This window comes from Mytilus californianus, unplaced genomic scaffold (assembly GCF_021869535.1).
Source record: "Mytilus californianus isolate M0D057914Y unplaced genomic scaffold, xbMytCali1.0.p SCAF_11, whole genome shotgun sequence".
Taxonomy (NCBI): Eukaryota; Metazoa; Mollusca; class Bivalvia; order Mytilida; family Mytilidae; genus Mytilus; species Mytilus californianus.
In genome coordinates, this window is record NW_026262593.1 from 71729519 (window position 1) to 71748126 (window position 18608).

Sequence of the window (18608 nt, forward strand, 5' to 3'; positions counted from 1 at the left end):
ATGTTATAATGGTTTATGTTTTACATAGCATGTAGTCTCGCATCATCACATTGTTTACACGTGGTTTATGGTCTACGTGTTACAGGTCTTGAGATGTCTAAGGAATGTCAACATTAATCTCCGAACATCACTAATCACCGCGATTGTAGAAGACATGTTCCTCCAGTGGAGAAGGAAATGGAGTGATTTTTTACTTTTGGGTATTACTAAGGTTCACGTCGGTCTATTAAAATTGATGAAATGCTTTTGGGGTATTGTTTGGCTTTTCTCTCTGTATTTCTCCTTGCAAAGATGTTTTCTATCTTCGACTTACTATTTTTATCAACTCCCACGTTCGTTTTGCATAGATCTTTTCTACATTACAGAAGGAGAAGTCTGTAAAATTGCCGAAGAATTTAGTTTGAATTGCTTTTTATTTTTCTTTTTGTTTATAAATCATTTCACATTAAAATCTCTAGAAAATTTAATATGACTAATCCACCAGCCCTTTTTATTTCACCCTGTCAATGATCCAGGTGGGCTTTTTTAGAGTTCACGCGATTCTCCTTAGTATTTGTCTCTTTGGATTTTAGCGTTTGAACAAAAATCAACTTCTTTTGTCTCGAAATTAAGATTCATAGAAGGTAACTTTTTTATCAATTTTAGCATGAGACAAAAGGTAATCATTGATTTCATTCACATTGATTTTTTTTATTTAAAATATCCTATTCAACTTTATTTAACTGTTCTAGATATTTTAAACAATGTGAAAATAAAATATAAATCAGAAGACAAGTTTAAGTTGTTTAAAGTTTTAGTCTAATGACACCCCCTTTTTCGTACCTGACAATAATTTTGATGTGTTATGGTTTGCGATATAAGGGAGATAACAGAACTCTTTATTCATTTACTTTCCTCATGTGATGAGAACAATCAGTTGAACTGTATTCACCGTTCATAAAAGGTAGACTGCAAAGAAGGTTAATTTTTCAATCTATTTATTTACCATAAGACAATAGGTAATCATGAAGCACAAAATACCAAAGGGTTGTAATGTATGTAAAAAGAAAAATGAGAATTGTCATTGGTCATTCAATAATTATAGAAACCGGTTGTGGAGTAGAGTTTATTGTAATTTGTTTTCAACTAGCGTGTCAATAATTTTCATGTAGACTATGATTTTGTACTGTATTACCTTATATGATGTTTCAAATGGTTATTCATCTTCCATTGTGCTCTAAATAACACTATCGGAATCAAATAACCAATATCTACTTTCGTTTTCGATTTGTTGACATTTTTCTGGTTATCGTGCTTTCATTTTCATAGTGATTGTCATTGTTTTTGTCGTCGTAGTTAAACTCAAAGGTACAGTAAAACCTGTATAAACCGGCCGGCTACGGGACTATGAAAAAGGGCCGGTTTGGACAGTGGGCCGGTTTATTCAGGTTTCCGTTTTGACCGGAAGTTAATGATTTGTGACGTCCGATATATTGCATGTAAAAGTTCTGTTTGATTGTAAGCTATAAACTCATTTATACAAAACGCAATAACGTAATAACTTCGCATGATCGTTGTTTTGAATCGTCTTATTCATTGGCTATATACATTTAAGAAACTGGTTGTTCCTCGAATTCAAAAAAAAATAATATTTTAACCGTTTTTTACATATCCTAGTATGTGAAATAGACCTCGGTAGCATCAGTATTCGACATGTCAGTTTCACTTTCACTTTGTGTTCATTGTTTTCATTTGCATCATAATCACCGCGTTGTTTGAATTGTGACACGAGAGTTTCGTTTTACTTCCATCGTTCATTTCCGACGTTGGTATAGCCAATTAAAAAGCCAGAATTTTATTAAACGAAATTTCATCACGATCAAAACATTGTCGTACAGTGTACAATACTGATTGATTGTTGTCATCCAGGTGTTCTTCATTATCAGGGTCATTGGTTTAGGTATAAAACCACTAATTCATAGCCCCATTGCTTTCTATGTTAAATTCTGCAATTTCAAGCATTAATGGCTACTTTGTCTTAAGTTCAAATAAAGTGGCAGTTATTTCATGTCAAAAATGTACCTTATCCTGACTTGTGCTGAAAAAATCAACATACCTTTAATTGCATATTAGAGCGTACTGGTTCCAGGAAGTTTGATAGTACAAAAACAGGAACTTCTGATCTGAACAACAGGCCAAATGTGCCCTCCTATCAAAATTTCATTTACTTCTTTATTATTCAAATAAATCTTTCAACAAGGGTTCTACAGTGATCCCAAGTCCTCAATCTTTCATTTGATACCAAAACTACCCAAATATACCGCTTTTGACAAAGATACAGCTATGCGTAGGAACTATTTTGTTTAAAATATGTACTACTTTCTTGTATGTTCTTTCTGACCTGGCCTGAATTAGTGGTTCTATACCTTTAGGGGTTCACAACAGGGAACCCAGGATGTAAATTTTCCAACTCCGCGATTTGAAAAAAAAAATGATCTTAGTTACAACGTAAGTTCTATCCGAGATATATTCGGCGTGTCTTTTAGTTTTAATTTACACTTTTACAGTGTTTAATTAACAGCTCACTACTGTACCATTGTAAATTCACGGTTTAACACCTGGCTAATTGATTATCCTGAAAAGCCATCTTGTATACACAAATATGTTTTGATTGCATATCGATCAATACTGTTATCATTTAAAATTAATTAGACAAACCGGTTTTGACAGGTAATAATTGATGTAATTAAGAGTATTGGGACTGCATCATTAGTCCGGAATTCGGAATACACAGGGTCCGGTTTACAAAGGGTATTTTAACAAAGACTTAGAAGGGGGAAAAATGGGACTTTAATTTTCGGCCGGAATGGACAGGAAACCGGTTTATTCAGGGTCCGGTTTACACAGGTTTGACTGTATATGTAATGCATATGAATACATCTGCATTATAGATTGCAATGTTTATTAGTTTCACAAGACAAAAACCAGTGTTAAGTTCGTAGATAATCAATAGATGCTCCGGTTGGAGACTGGATATAACGTTAGTACATCCCTGTAGCTCGGTTAATCGCGCATGGGTCTGTTGATCTTGTAATTTTGCAAACAACGTACACATGGAAATTTCGCTCACATCAATTTCACGTGAATTTAAATTCATGTGAATCTCACGTGAAATTTACGTGAATTTCACCTCAAACGAACTTATACGTGAAACTCACGTTAAATCAGTTCATGTGAGTATCACGTTAATCTCATGTGAAACTCACGTGAATTTTACGTTAAATCACATGAATTATTTTCACGTGAATTTTTATAATATAGTACTTGAAATAATATCTACATTTTTAAATTTAATTGAAATCAAGAAAAATACCAATTTTGTTTTTTCTAAAGTATACGTGCAATTCACCTGAAAATATTCGCGTGAATTGCATGTTTAAGCTCGTTTGAGGTGAATCTCACGTGAAATGTTCATGTGAATTTCATGTGAGATTCATATGAAATTCACGTGAGCAAATTTTGCCTGTGTATTTATATTAAAGTTTGTTGAGAGAAATTGTATAAAAAGATTATCAATTAGAATACAAATAATGCCTTTAACCTGTTTCCTAGTGTTCTTATACTAGTATTATTTGAGAGGCAACAGTTGTTTAAAACTTGCTTTACTCTGGTCAGTGTTCTACGCTAGGATTTAAGTTTTTTCCATTGAAAGAACAAAAGTATACTTTATTTGAATTGAATAGATTTTTTTCACCGACGAATGAATTTCAACATTTAATAATAATAAAATGCATCAATTCAAACAAAAGTATGTGTTAGATTCACATAATTCATCGTAAAATTAACGAGAAATGAGTTTTTAAGTGCAATTTACAAGAAAAAAAATTGCCTATTACATAAAACAGCTGAAATTAATACTTAACACAAGGTACGTAGTATTCTACTAAAGAAAAGAATATGACTAAAATTGAGAATGGAAATGGGGAATGTGTCAAAGAGACAACAACCCGACCATAGAACAGACAACAGCAGAAGGTCACCAACAGGTCTTCAATGCAGCGAGAAATTCCCGCACCCGGAGGCGTCCTTCAGCTGGCCCCTAAACAAATATATATACTAGTTCAGTATTTGAACGCCATACTAAACTCCAAATTGTACACAAGAAACTAAAATTAAAAATAATTTATTTAAAGACTACATGTATATGTCAATACATTAAATATTGGATGGCAGTTTCAATGACTGTTTTATTTAAATAAAACATGTTTACTTTGACTGTGAGATGCAGTGTTAAGGATGATCACTACTCTTGTTTTTGACTTTTTGCCAGATATTCGGAATCCTCTAGTTTTATACATGAAGTGCCAATAATAAAATTTTGACCGCTAATCCCTACTTTCCTTTTCATAATTTTATAACATATAGCTTAAAAAGTTATTTTTGAAAATCTTATATAATCCTTGTTATTTCTTTCCTTGTTTTTGAGAGAACAAAGATGCCAATGTTAGATTATGGAAAATCTAGAGAATCATTTCCCTTCAAATTTTCGATTGATTATATCTCAAAGACCAGGACATGGATCTCATTTTATCTGTTTTTAAATGTCTTTTAAGTTATTTTTTTTAATTTAAATTTATAACAGTTTTATAAAAAGCTTGTTATTTTGAAACAGGGCAGAGAACATTCTTGAGTAATTTCAGTTGATTAATGTTATTGAAGAAAAAAAGTTTTTATGTATTATCTTCATCCCTTTGTTTAGTTTTTCCTTTTTTCCTGTATATTTGATATTAAAAGAAGAAAAGTTCTCCTTTTTGCAAAATATTGTGTATATGTGTAAAAGGGATATCTATGGTCAAATATGTCGAATTCAAACTGTTTATGACACCAATTTGACATCAGTATTGACAGTTTACCAATAAAATATCAAAATTATATTACGCTATTCATTATCTATAAATTAACATAAATTAAAAAGGATTAACATATTGCACTACTTTTGCAATTTCTTGTGCCAAATAATGGCTAATTATTCACCTTCCTTCAAAACACGCTAGTTATACATGTATTTGTAATAGCATACATTTTTTTCTTAGATGGCAATACCTGGAGATACAATAGACTGGCAGGATGGAAAATCACTATCAAAATGCATGATATATATTTTAGAGAAGGAAATTATGTGTGACGTAATGTTCCGTGTTGGAACAGATCAAAGTATTATCAAAGCGCACAAGTACATGTTGGCAAGTCGGAGTCCAGTTTTTTTATACTATGTTTGAAGGTTCTTGTCCTGACAAAGGAGACATCATTGTACCAGATATTAATCCAGATATATTTAAAGCTTTATTAGAGTAAGATATTAACGAGACTCTGCCTTTATGCACATTTTTTTCTTCTTACAAACACAAATGGAATACGTTTATTATTTTACTTTAATATGTTCTCTTCCATTTGTTTTTGTGGTTAACAGTACTAGTACTCGTAAATTTCATAACTGATACGGCCTCCGAATTTGTTTGATTCATTGGTGAGTCTTGTATGGACAAAATGTTGGTCTACATTATTAATCTAATTGCTTGCTTTGATGAGTATCCACATTACATTTAATTTTAATCCTGGTATCTATGATGAGTTTGTTAAAATTAATACTATTTTAAAGCTAAGGAGAAGTGGTACGATTGCCAAGGAGACAACTATCCATTGGATGTAAGCAATTATAGGCAACCGTTCGGCCTTCAACAATGAAAAAGAAACCCATACCGTATAGTCAGCTATAAAAGGCCCCGACTTGAAAAATATGAAACAATTCAATTGTGAAAACTAACCGCCTAATTTATAACAGGTATAACAGACACGAACCAACAACAACCACCGAACTACAGGCTCCTGACTTTGGACAGGCACATACAGAATGTGGCTGGGTTAAACATGTTTGTGAGCGCTCAACCATCCCCTTAGCTTGGGACAGTGGTGTTACTATTGTTTACTTTATTCTAAAAAATATTATAACTTTTTTTTATTGTTATTTAAATATGATTTATATATTTTTTTTATCTTTTACTACCAGATGTATTTACTCAGATAAACTGGAAGTTGCTCTTGAAAATATTTCCGAAGCCCTTTACGTTGCCGAAAAATATATGGTTTCTACGATGAAAAAGGAATGTACAAGCCTGCTATCATCCTCTGCTGAAACATCAAATGCTCCAGTGGTATTTAACATTGCGTCTCATTTTCATCTCGAGTCTCTAAAAGCCAAGAGCCTCATGCATATTCAGAACAATGCAGTGGAATGTCTGACAGCCCCAAATGCTATGAAAATTTCGAAAGAAAATATTGAAGCGATTCTGAAATTGGATTCCATGTCTTGTTCCGAAACGAATACGTGCCGATTTCTTATAATGTGGTTAAGTCATCAATGTGAGGTACAGGGGAAAACAGCGTCTGGTGAAAACATGCGAGAAGTAATTGGCTCACTGCTGTATTTGGTCCGGTTTCCTTTTGTTAACAAAGTATATTTTGCAAAAGAGATAGCTCATTCTGGATTGCTGACTTGGGAAGAAGTAGTGAGTGTGTTTTCTTCCCACTATGGTCGGAAGAATGAATTTTTCACAGGGTCGGTCAGACATTCAAGAGTATTCAACCAGCATTACACTGTTCTCCGACATAGAAATATTCTAAGAGATTGGACTCCATACACGGATGTTATAAATTATGATGCTTTGAAGATTAAGGTTAATAAGAATATTGAGCTGAAATCAGTGATATTATATGGTCCAAATGGCGATGTATCTAGCTCTGACGAAAACCTGACTGTAAACATTCTAAATAATAGCGGAAATGAAATATTTAGTCAAAAATATGAGAGCTGTACTGAAAGAAGGGAATTGCAGACATTAAATTTATCAGAACCTATCGAATTAGATTCAAATAAGTATTTTACTATCATTTTAGTTGGTTTAAAGTTTCAAGCGCACTATGGGACAAAATGCAAACCAGAATACAAAATAGATGATATAATTGTAACATTTCATAATTCACCGAACTGTAATACTACTACAAAGGTAGAACAAGGCCAAATTGCAGGAATAGAATTCAATGTATAACATTTATATTCAAAATTATATTCTCAATATACAAGTATGTGTTGACGGTTAAACCTTCATTATTTTACTTTACTTCGTGGAACGATGCCGGTTTCATGACAAGAACCTAATGTACTCAGGATAAAATAGTTTAATGAATCATTATATTTTCAACTTGCATTTGCAATGTTGATATGAATTCGTATTGTTTTTAGATTTTTTTCAAACCTATACTTTCATACCGTTATGTGTTGACAATACACTTGCAATTCATCCAGACATGTATTCATATAACGTTATGAGTTGACATACATTTGCAATTCAGACATATATTCATATAACGTTGTCATGGTTATGAGTAGACATGTATTCCTATAACATTATGAGTAGACATGTATTCATATAACTTTATGAGTAGACATGTATTCATATAACGTTATGAGTAGACTTGTATTCATGTAACGTTATAAGTTGACATACATTTACAATTAAGCCATGTATTCATATAACATGTATTCATATAACATGTATTCCTATAACGTTATGAGATGACATACATTTGCAATGGAGATATGTTTTCATATAAGGTTAATAAGGATTCTCTTCACGTAATTGGTTATATGGTCTTATATGTTTCATACAGAATTCTTCGTCCTAAATAATACCACAGCTTACATCGTATTCATATAACATTATGAGACAGCATAATCATTAATGTGTTGTTTGTTATACACAAGTACTTAAAAGATTCTTAGATTTGTATATAGACATAACTAATTTTTACCATATTTAGCAAAACGTCGGTTTGTGACCTTGTTCGACGTTTTTTTTTAATTAAATCATGACAATTCGGTTGTACGTGTGATAATTCTTATTATATGATTTGCTTATCAACAAATACTTGAATTTGATTGGTCCGTTAAAGTTTCTTTCCTAGGTTTACACTTTGATAAACTATGTTGGTGAAACTACTTACGATGCCTTGTAAAGAAAGTTAAAACCAAAAGAAATAATAAATAACGTTCCGATTTAGAATTATAAGGACAGCTTATTTATTTATTTACCATAAGACAATAGGTAATCATGAAGCACAAAATACCAAAGGGTTGTAATGTATGTGAATAGAACAAGGAGAATTGTCATCGATCAACAATATTTATAGAAACAGGATGTGCAGTAGAGTTTATAGTATTTTATTATCAACTAGTGTGTCAATAATTTCCATGTATTATATGATTTTCTACTGTATAATCTTATAGTATGTTTCACAAGGTTATTTTACTTCCATTGTGCTATAAATAACTCCATCAGTATTAAATAACTTATCTACTTTCGGTTTCGATTTGTTGACATTAATACTGTCGAAATTTATGTTATTGTGTTTTCATTTTCACGGTGATTGTTATTGTTTTTGTCTTCGTAGACGAGAGTTAAACTCAAAGTTAATACAAATACACTTTCAATGCAAATGAATACATCTGCATAAGGTTGCAATGTTTATTAGGGCACATTTCCAATAAATGGTAACCTCGCAGTCTGGAGTTTCAAGTGTTAATTTAACAGATAATCCACGGAGACAAGTCATTTTTCCTTAATTTAAACCTGTCGTTCAGTTAATCGCACATGGGTCTGCTGATCTTGTTATATTGTATACCAAGTATTTTAAAGTTTATTGAGAGAATTGTATGAAGAGATTATAAATTAGAATACAAATAATGCCTTTACCTGTTTTTCAAAGAGAGGCGAAAGATACCAAAGGAACATTCAAACTCATACGACGGAAATAAACTGACAACGCCATGGCTAAAATAGAATAAGACAAACAGACAAACAACAGTACATAAAACACAACACAGAAAATTAAGACTGAGCAACACGAACCATCAGCAAACACTGGGGTGAACTCAGGTACTCTGCAAGGGTCAGCAGATCCTGCTCCACATGTGACACCCGTCGTGTTGTTAGTATTCCTATATTATTCCTGATACAACAGTAGTTTACCGAATCGTTTAAAACTCGCATTATCATGGTTAGTGTTCTACGATAGGGATTAAGTGTTTTCCATCGAAAATCAAAAGTATACTTTATTTGATTTCAAAAGTTTTTTTTACCACTGACGTACGGATTCCAACATGTAATAATAATTAAATTCATCAACTCAAACAACAGTATTTGGTATATATTCTTTCTATTTATTTTGCGTGTTTAAAAAATATTTTCTCATATTTAGTGTAATATCTTATACCATTCATGCCAAATTTGTGACAAGAAATTAAATAAAGAACAACAATTTATGACTACACAGGCAAATGTTCTTCTTTTGAAGTTCATGTGAATGTGAATTTCACGTAAAACATTTCATGCGATCGACCTTGAACTTTCACGTAAAACTAACGAGATAGAGTTTTAAGTAAAATTCACAGGAACAAAATTTGCCTATAAATAACATTATATAAATCAGCTGAAATTAATTCTTAACACAAGGTACAGAATATGACTATATGTATATGTCAATGTTTTAAATATTGGATGGCAGTTTCAATGACTTTTATTTAAAGAAACATGTTTTACTCTGACTGTGAAATGATGTGTTACGGATGTTCCACACTCTTTTTGCCCGCCAACCTCTACTTATCTTTTCATTAATAACATATAGCCTAAAAAGCCATTTTTGAAAATCATATAAAATCCTTGTTAATTTTTCATTGTGTTTGAGAGAATAAAGTCACAATGGTAAAATGCACGAAAAATCTAGAAAGAATCAATCCCGCCAAATTTTCAATTGATTATATCTCAAAAACCTGGATATGGACCTTTCATTTTTTTCTGCTTTTTAAAATTCTTTAAGGATATTCGCTACTTTGTTTCAAAATAACAAGCTTATTAAAATACTGTCATAAATTGATACTGTATAAAGGAACTAAAAAAGCAGAAAAAAATTAAGGGTCCGTGTCCTTGTTTTCGAGATATAAGCCATTGAAAATTTGGCGGGAAATGATTCTCTCTAGACTTTTCTTTCATTTAAGATTGGCACATTTTTCTTTCGAAAACTATGAAAAAATAACAAGGATTTTACAGGATTTTCAAATATGATTTTTTAAACTATATGTAATAAAATTATCAATAGAAAAGCAGGGATTAGCCGATAAAACCAGAGGATTTCGAATATCTGTCAAAAATCCAAAAACAAGAGAAGCGAATATCCTTAAAGTTGTTAATATACTATAAGTTTATAACATGCTTTTTAAAAAGTTTGTTATTTTGAAATAGAGGAGCGAACATCCTTAAGTACTAATTTCAACTGATTAATTTTATCAAAAGTAAAAAGGTTTTTATGTAACATTGGCATTCCCTGTGTTTAGTTTTCCCGTTTCCCTTTATATTTGACATTACAAGGAGAATAGTTCTCCTTTTTGGCAAATTATAATGTGTAAAAGGTCTATAAGGTCAATTATGTCGAATTCAAAAGTTTTATGACATCATTTTGACATTAAGTTTGCATTGTTTTAATAATATACTGGTTTATTTTTTTCCTATTTTTCTATTTTTACTCCATTTATATATTACATATATATATATATATATCTAAATAGGCGATTAAGGGTGTAGGTAGGGGTGATTTCTCATTCAATGACAGAAGTGTTTTTTTTTCTCGTCAAGGAATGAGGAATCACTAAATACCAGTATGTCTTTGGAAATTTATTTGGAAAAATTGACGCAACTTGCCGTTATGGAAAAAGGAAAAACTACAATCAATCCTTACTTAAGGATTCTTTATTTGCTACATTAATCGTGGGAGACGTCCTTACATTGGTAGCATTTAACTAGCACATGTCTTGTTTTATGTTTCTAAATATTCTTTTTTTTATAAGTATATCACAGACGACACAAAGGTGAACAACCAGATATATAAAATTTCTAAACAATTTTATGATACCTATCAATTAATAATGTACATTTCATTAGGAACTATCATTTGCCTTTTTCTCATTTTCCTATTACATGTACCTTCTGTTATGTGTTTTTTTTCTCTCTCTACATCTAAATACTTTATTGTAACACAGTCAACCATGTTCGTCAAAGTTTCATATAATTACTCGCCAAAACGTAATACTAAAAATAAATTAAGGACTGAAAGTATATATACATAATATTTATGTTATATGAATTTAAGGCGCAATTACTACATAAGTAATCCGCCTACCAAAACCAATAACAAAAAAAAAATTGACATTAGTACTGCCAGTTTACCAATAAAAATTCAAAATTATATCAAGCTATTCGTTATCTATGAATTTAACATACATTGAGAGGGATTGTGTGGATGAATTATTGTGTGTTCTTATTGTGTGGATGAATTACTGTGTGTTCTAATTGTGTGGATGAATTACTGTGTGTTCTAATGGATGTATTACTGTGTGTCCTAATTGTGTGGATGAATTACTGTGTGTCCTAATTGTGTGGATGAATTACTGTGTGTTCTAATTGTGTGGATGAATTACTGTTTGTTCTTATTGTGTGTATATATTACTGTGTGTCCTAATTGTGTGGATGAATTACTGTGTGTTCTTATTGCGTGGATGAATTACTGTGTGTCCTAATTGTGTGGATGAACTACTTTTGCATTGTTTCGTGCCAGACAACGAATGGCCAATCATTCATCTTCCTGCAATACTTGTTATTTAGATGTACACGTAATTCTTATAACTTACATTTGTTCCTAGATGGCCCAACCTGGAGATCCAGTGGACTGGCAGGATGGCCAATCACTATCAGAATGCATGATATATATGTTAGAGAAGGAAATTATGTGTGACGTCACTTTCCGTGTTGGAACAGAACAAAGTATTATCAAAGCGCACAAGTACATGCTGGCAAGTCGGAGTCCAGTTTTCTATACTATGTTTGAAGGTTCTTGTCCTGAAAAGGGAGAAATCATTGTACCAGATATTAATCCAGATATATTTAAAGCTTTATTAAAGTAAGATATTGATGAGAAATTCTGCCTTTATGCATATTTTTTTCTTCTTACAAACACAAGTGGAATACTTTTATTATTTTATTTTAATATGTTCTCTTTCATTTATTTTTGTGGTTAACAGTACTAGTACATGTAGTACTCGTAAATTTCATAACTGATATGGCCTCCTTTGATTCATTGGTGAGTCTTGTATAGACAAAATGTTGGTCTAAATTATTACTCTGATTGCTTTGACATGTTTGATGAGTATTCACATTACATTTAATTTTAATCCTGGTATCGATCATGTGTTTGTTAAAATGAATACAACGATTGAGACAACTATCGAATGAAGTGGATGTAAGCAGTTATAGACAACCGTCCGGCCTTCAACAATGAGAAAAAACCCATAACGTATAGTCAGCTATTAAAGACCACGACATGAAAAATATGAAGCTATTCAATTGGGAAAACTATAACCGCCTAATTTATAACAGGTATAACAGACAAGAACCAACAACAACCACCGAACTACTGGCTCCTTACTTGGGATTCGCACATACAGAATGTGGTTGGGTTAAACATGTTTGTGAGCGCTCAACCATCCCCTTAGCTTGGGACAGTGGTGTTACTATTGTTTACTTTATTCTAAAAAATATTATAACTTTTTTTTATTGTTATTTAACTATGATTTATATATTTTTTTTATCTTTTACTACCAGATGTATTTACTCAGATAAACTGGAAGTTGCTCTTGAAAATATTTCCGAAGCCCTTTACGTTGCCGAAAAATATATGGTTTCTACGATGAAAAAGGAATGTACAAGCCTGCTATCATCCTCTGCTGAAACATCAAATGCTCCAGTGGTATTTAACATTGCGTCTCATTTTCATCTCGAGTCTCTAAAAGCCAAGAGCCTCATGCATATTCAGAACAATGCAGTGGAATGTCTGACAGCCCCAAATGCTATGAAAATTTCGAAAGAAAATATTGAAGCGATTCTGAAATTGGATTCCATGTCTTGTTCCGAAACGAATACGTGCCGATTTCTTATAATGTGGTTAAGTCATCAATGTGAGGTACAGGGGAAAACAGCGTCTGGTGAAAACATGCGAGAAGTAATTGGCTCACTGCTGTATTTGGTCCGGTTTCCTTTTGTTAACAAAGTATATTTTGCAAAAGAGATAGCTCATTCTGGATTGCTGACTTGGGAAGAAGTAGTGAGTGTGTTTTCTTCCCACTATGGTCGGAAGAATGAATTTTTCACAGGGTCGGTCAGACATTCAAGAGTATTCAACCAGCATTACACTGTTCTCCGACATAGAAATATTCTAAGAGATTGGACTCCATACACGGATGTTATAAATTATGATGCTTTGCAGATTAAGGTTAATAAGAATATTGAGCTGAAATCAGTGATATTATATGGTCCAGATGGCGATGTATCTAGCTCTGACGAAAACCTGACTGTAAACATTCTAAATAATAGCGGAAATGAAATATTTAGTCAAAAATATGAGAGCTGTACTGAAAGAAGGGAATTGCAGACATTAAATTTATCAGAACCTATCGAATTAGATTCAAATAAGTATTTTACTATCATTTTAGTTGGTTTAAAGTTTCAAGCGCACTATGGGACAAAATGCAAACCAGAATACAAAATAGATGATATAATTGTAACATTTCATAATTCACCGAACTGTAATACTACTACAAAGGTAGAACAAGGCCAAATTGCAGGAATAGAATTCAATGTATAACATTTATATTCAAAATTATATTCTCAATATACAAGTATGTGTTGACGGTTAAACCTTCATTATTTTACTTTACTTCGTGGAACGATGCCGGTTTCATGACAAGAACCTAATGTACTCAGGATAAAATAGTTTAATGAATCATTATATTTTCAACTTGCATTTGCAATGTTGATATGAATTCGTATTGTTTTTAGATTTTTTTCAAACCTATACTTTCATACCGTTATGTGTTGACAATACACTTGCAATTCATCCAGACATGTATTCATATAACGTTATGAGTTGACATACATTTGCAATTCAGACATATATTCATATAACGTTGTCATGGTTATGAGTAGACATGTATTCCTATAACATTATGAGTAGACATGTATTCATATAACTTTATGAGTAGACATGTATTCATATAACGTTATGAGTAGACTTGTATTCATGTAACGTTATAAGTTGACATACATTTACAATTAAGCCATGTATTCATATAACATGTATTCATATAACATGTATTCCTATAACGTTATGAGATGACATACATTTGCAATGGAGATATGTTTTCATATAAGGTTAATAAGGATTCTCTTCACGTAATTGGTTATATGGTCTTATATGTTTCATACAGAATTCTTCGTCCTAAATAATACCACAGCTTACATCGTATTCATATAACATTATGAGACAGCATAATCATTAATGTGTTGTTTGTTATACACAAGTACTTAAAAGATTCTTAGATTTGTATATAGACATAACTAATTTTTACCATATTTAGCAAAACGTCGGTTTGTGACCTTGTTCGACGTTTTTTTTTAATTAAATCATGACAATTCGGTTGTACGTGTGATAATTCTTATTATATGATTTGCTTATCAACAAATACTTGAATTTGATTGGTCCGTTAAAGTTTCTTTCCTAGGTTTACACTTTGATAAACTATGTTGGTGAAACTACTTACGATGCCTTGTAAAGAAAGTTAAAACCAAAAGAAATAATAAATAACGTTCCGATTTAGAATTATAAGGATTAAGGGGGTACCAAACACTTAATGGGAGTTAACTCTTTAAAAATCAGCTGAACGTTTTAATCATATACTAATAGTAAAGTTCTCAATGATCAAAATTAGTGTTTGTCAAACTGCTATAATCCAATGAAATTATTCCTGTAAATTGTTTGGTTCAAATTTCTTGAAATTTTTATATTTCTATCAACAGGTCCAAGTAAATATTTTTTCAAAATTTTATGAAAATTAAAAGAGCCAAATCTATCTTAGTGAAAGTGTTGGGTACCCAGGGGCGGATCCAGAACCTCGATGTCTGGGGGGGGGGGGGGGGGGGGGGCACCACGAAACCAAAATTAAAAGATTTTTTTTATATATGCATATGTGCGAGTTTGGGTGGTGTTGGTGTCATGTATTGGGGATGATGGTGGTCGTTTTGGGGATGGGGTAGGGGCTCGGGTCTTCATTTTTATATCTTTTCATTATTTTTGGGTCAATTTCTTTCTATTCTTTTATTTGCTGCCAATTGTCCTCTATTCTTTACAGTTTACAAATTACTACATAGTTACAACTTACATCCGTCATTGTACCCCGTTATATACAACTAATGTCACTGTCACATATCATATTTGTCATTCTACCCCGTAAAATACAACTTACTACACCGCCACATCTTACATCTATCATTGTACCCCTTTTATATACAGAGTATCACACCGCCACATCTAACATCCATCCTTGTACCCCTATATATACAGAGTATCACACCGCCACATCTAACATCTATCATTGTACCCCTTTATATACAGAGTATCACACCGCCACATCTAACATCTATCCTTGTACCCCTTTATATAGAGAGTATCACACAGCCACATCTAACATCCATCCTTGTACGCCTTTATAAACAGAGTATCACACCGCCACATCTAACATCCATCCTTGTACACTTTTATATACATAGTATCACACCGCCACATCTTACATCCATCCTTTTACTACTCTATATACAGATTATCATTCCGCCACATCTAACAAATATATCCTTGTATCCTTTATATACAGAGTGTCACACCGCCACATCTAACATATATCCTTGAACCCCTTTATATACAGAGTATCACACCACAACATCTAACATCCATCCTTGTACCAATTTTTATACAGAGTATCATACCGCCGCATCCAATATCTATCCTTGTACCCCTTTATACACAGAGTATCACACCGCCACATCTTACATCCATCCTTTTACCACTCTATATACAGATTATCATACCGCCACATCTAACATCTATCCTTGTATCCTTTATATACAGAGTGTCACACCGCCACATCTAACATATATCCTTGAACCCCTTTATATACAGAGTATCACACCACAACATCTAACATCCATCCTTGTACCCCTATATATACAGAGTATCACACCGCCACATCTAACATCTATCATTGTACCCCTTTATATACAGAGTATCACACCGCCACATCTTACATTCATCCTTTTACCACTCTATATACAGATTATCATACCGCCACATCTAACATCTATCCTTGTATCCTTTATATACAGAGTGTCACACCGCCACATCTAACATATATCCTTGAACCCCTTTATATACAGAGTATCATACCGTACAAAATTGTACAAATTATAATTTGTATTTTGACTTTGTACAAATTGTAATTTGTACAAAAAGTGCGTGTTCAAATTACAATTTGGACAAAATTTGGCTCAAATTCACTTATAACTTGTACAATAATTTATAGTATGGATTTTGTTATAAAAAAGCATTAATACACACTATAGAATTTTTCATCAATGATCACGAAATAAACCTTATTTACAAAATACAAAAATGTTCTTTATCATTTGTTTGAGCATGTGAGTGAATTATGGCATCGAGAATTGCACAACATCTTTTGCTTTTTTCATTTACATTTAGAAGTGCTGCACCCCCTTTGCATTTATTCATGAAAGAAACCCCTGACCACCAGTTTTTGAAAGTTTTTTTACTGCTTCACGTAGCGAAAGTTGAAGCTCAGGTGCCGTTGCTGCGAATAAAGATGTGTCTTTAACAGCTTCAATTTGGTTTCTCGACAAATATCATGTTAACATTTTTACAGCTGTTCCAATGCGGTACCCAAATTCTCCAGATTCAATAATTACACCTAAGATATTTCGAGGATTAGTTGGGGCACGATCATACTGAGGAATTGGTATAATGGCATTATCCCCCACAGCAATTAAGTTCTGATAATTTCCGTTTCGTTTTCTTGGTTAGATATTCAGCTTGGATCTGTTGGCCAGACAGCGCACGCTTCCTGGCATGTATAATTGGTTTTTCAACGTCAGTGTCATCCGAATGGTCACTTGGGCCAATTTCTATTATACTATCAGAATTGTCACCGGGGGTAATTTCTATTACACTATCTGAATTGTCACTGGTGCCAATTTCTATTATATTATCAGAATTGTCACTAGGGCCAATTTCTATTATACTATCAGAATTGTCACTGGGGCCAATTTCTATTATACTATCAGAATTGTCACTGGGGCCAATTTTTATTATTTTATCAGAATTATCACCGGAGCCAATTTCTATTGTACTATCAGAATTAACTGGCATGCATGTATCAATTACATTTTGGGTATTTTTGTATTTTGTAAACAAGGTGTATTGTGTGGTCATTGATTAACAATTCTATAGTGTATATCAATGCTTTTTTTTATAACAAAATCCATACTATAAATTATTGTACAAGTTATAAGTGAATTTTAGTCAAATTTTGTACAAATTGTAATTTGTACAAGCACTTTTTGTACAAATTACAATTTGCACGAAGTCAAAATACACAAATTATAATTTGTACAAAATGATAACTTGTACACAACATATACATAAATAAAACCAGTGACGAGTCCCATAATTAGGATGAATCTTTGATGTGAATAAAACATATCGCTTTAGCGAAATTTCATATAGGTTGAGATGGATGAAAGTGATTCTGACAGAAATTTCAATCTTCAAGAAAAATATGAATTGAAACACGATGTTTTAGTCTGATAACGACATTGTTTATTTCTTAAGAACAATAAGCCCTTAAAGTGAAGAGTTTGCAAATACAGCTTCATTTGATTTCATAAAACGTTATGAATAAACTTTTGATTCCGACCAACACCTTTCTAAAGGCCTGTGTATTTATAATTTTTTAAAGTGCAATAAAATCAAAACAAAACAAAATACTGGATAAAAGAAGATGCCAATTTTGTGCATGCATATAACAAAAGGAAGCATCATTCACAGCAATAATATTCAATTGTTTCATTGCATTTACGTTCTACACCAGCTAGACATGGTTCCATAGGTACTTGGGGACAGAACATTTTTCCAGCCCTCCCCTTTTTTTCCAAAATCCTTTATATTTTTTTCTATTAATTAGCGGTCACTGTTATATATATTCATGAAAGTATTATATTGTATTGTCAATATAATACTTCCATGATTATATATAGTATATCAGCGACTGCTGTGGATAGTAAACTTGGAATTGATAGTAAATAGCAAATACAAGTTACTTGTATTATATTTATGTTTATATAATACAGAAAAACGCGAAAAATAATTGAAATTAATAGAAAACAAAAAAATAACGGATTTTGGAAAAAAAGGGGAGGGCTAAAAAAATTGTCCTTTCCCCAAGTACCTATGTATGGTTCGTGTTCAGTGACGTTATGTAGACACATTTGGGTTCCTGACACGTTTGAGAGAAAGGACAGGTTTCTAGATCTTTTATAAAAAAAGTGACATCATTAAAAAAATCG

At 32.2% G+C, this 18608-nt stretch overlaps 1 protein-coding gene across 3 annotated transcripts; it reads left to right on the forward strand.

The window, feature by feature from the left end:
- The first annotated feature begins 871 nt into the window (after window positions 1–871).
- On the forward strand, window positions 872–14612 carry LOC127720642 (BTB/POZ domain-containing protein 2-like). Of its 3 annotated transcripts, XM_052227353.1 has the most exons (4): window positions 881–943; window positions 5073–5330; window positions 6047–6713; window positions 13414–14612. In XM_052227353.1, exons 2-4 carry the CDS (start codon window positions 5251–5253, stop codon window positions 13783–13785), a joined length of 1119 nt encoding a protein of 372 aa, XP_052083313.1. In that variant the 5' UTR covers window positions 881–943; window positions 5073–5250; the 3' UTR covers window positions 13786–14612. The 3 variants fall into 3 exon arrangements, with proteins under 3 accessions (XP_052083312.1, XP_052083313.1, XP_052083314.1); XM_052227352.1 differs by lacking the exons at window positions 5073–5330; window positions 6047–6713 and adding an exon at window positions 11789–12045 and having other exon boundaries at window positions 872–959; window positions 12747–14612; XM_052227354.1 differs by lacking the exon at window positions 6047–6713 and having other exon boundaries at window positions 12747–14612.
- The last annotated feature ends 3996 nt before the right edge of the window (window positions 14613–18608 follow it).

Coding starts and splice junctions, on each gene's coding strand:
- LOC127720642 (XM_052227352.1), top strand. CDS start 11,789: ATGGCCCAACCTGGAGATCCAGTGGACTGGCAGGATGGCCAATCACTA. Junction 12,046..12,746: donor ATATTTAAAGCTTTATTAAA/GTAAGATATTGA, acceptor TTTTACTACCAG/ATGTATTTACTCAGATAAAC.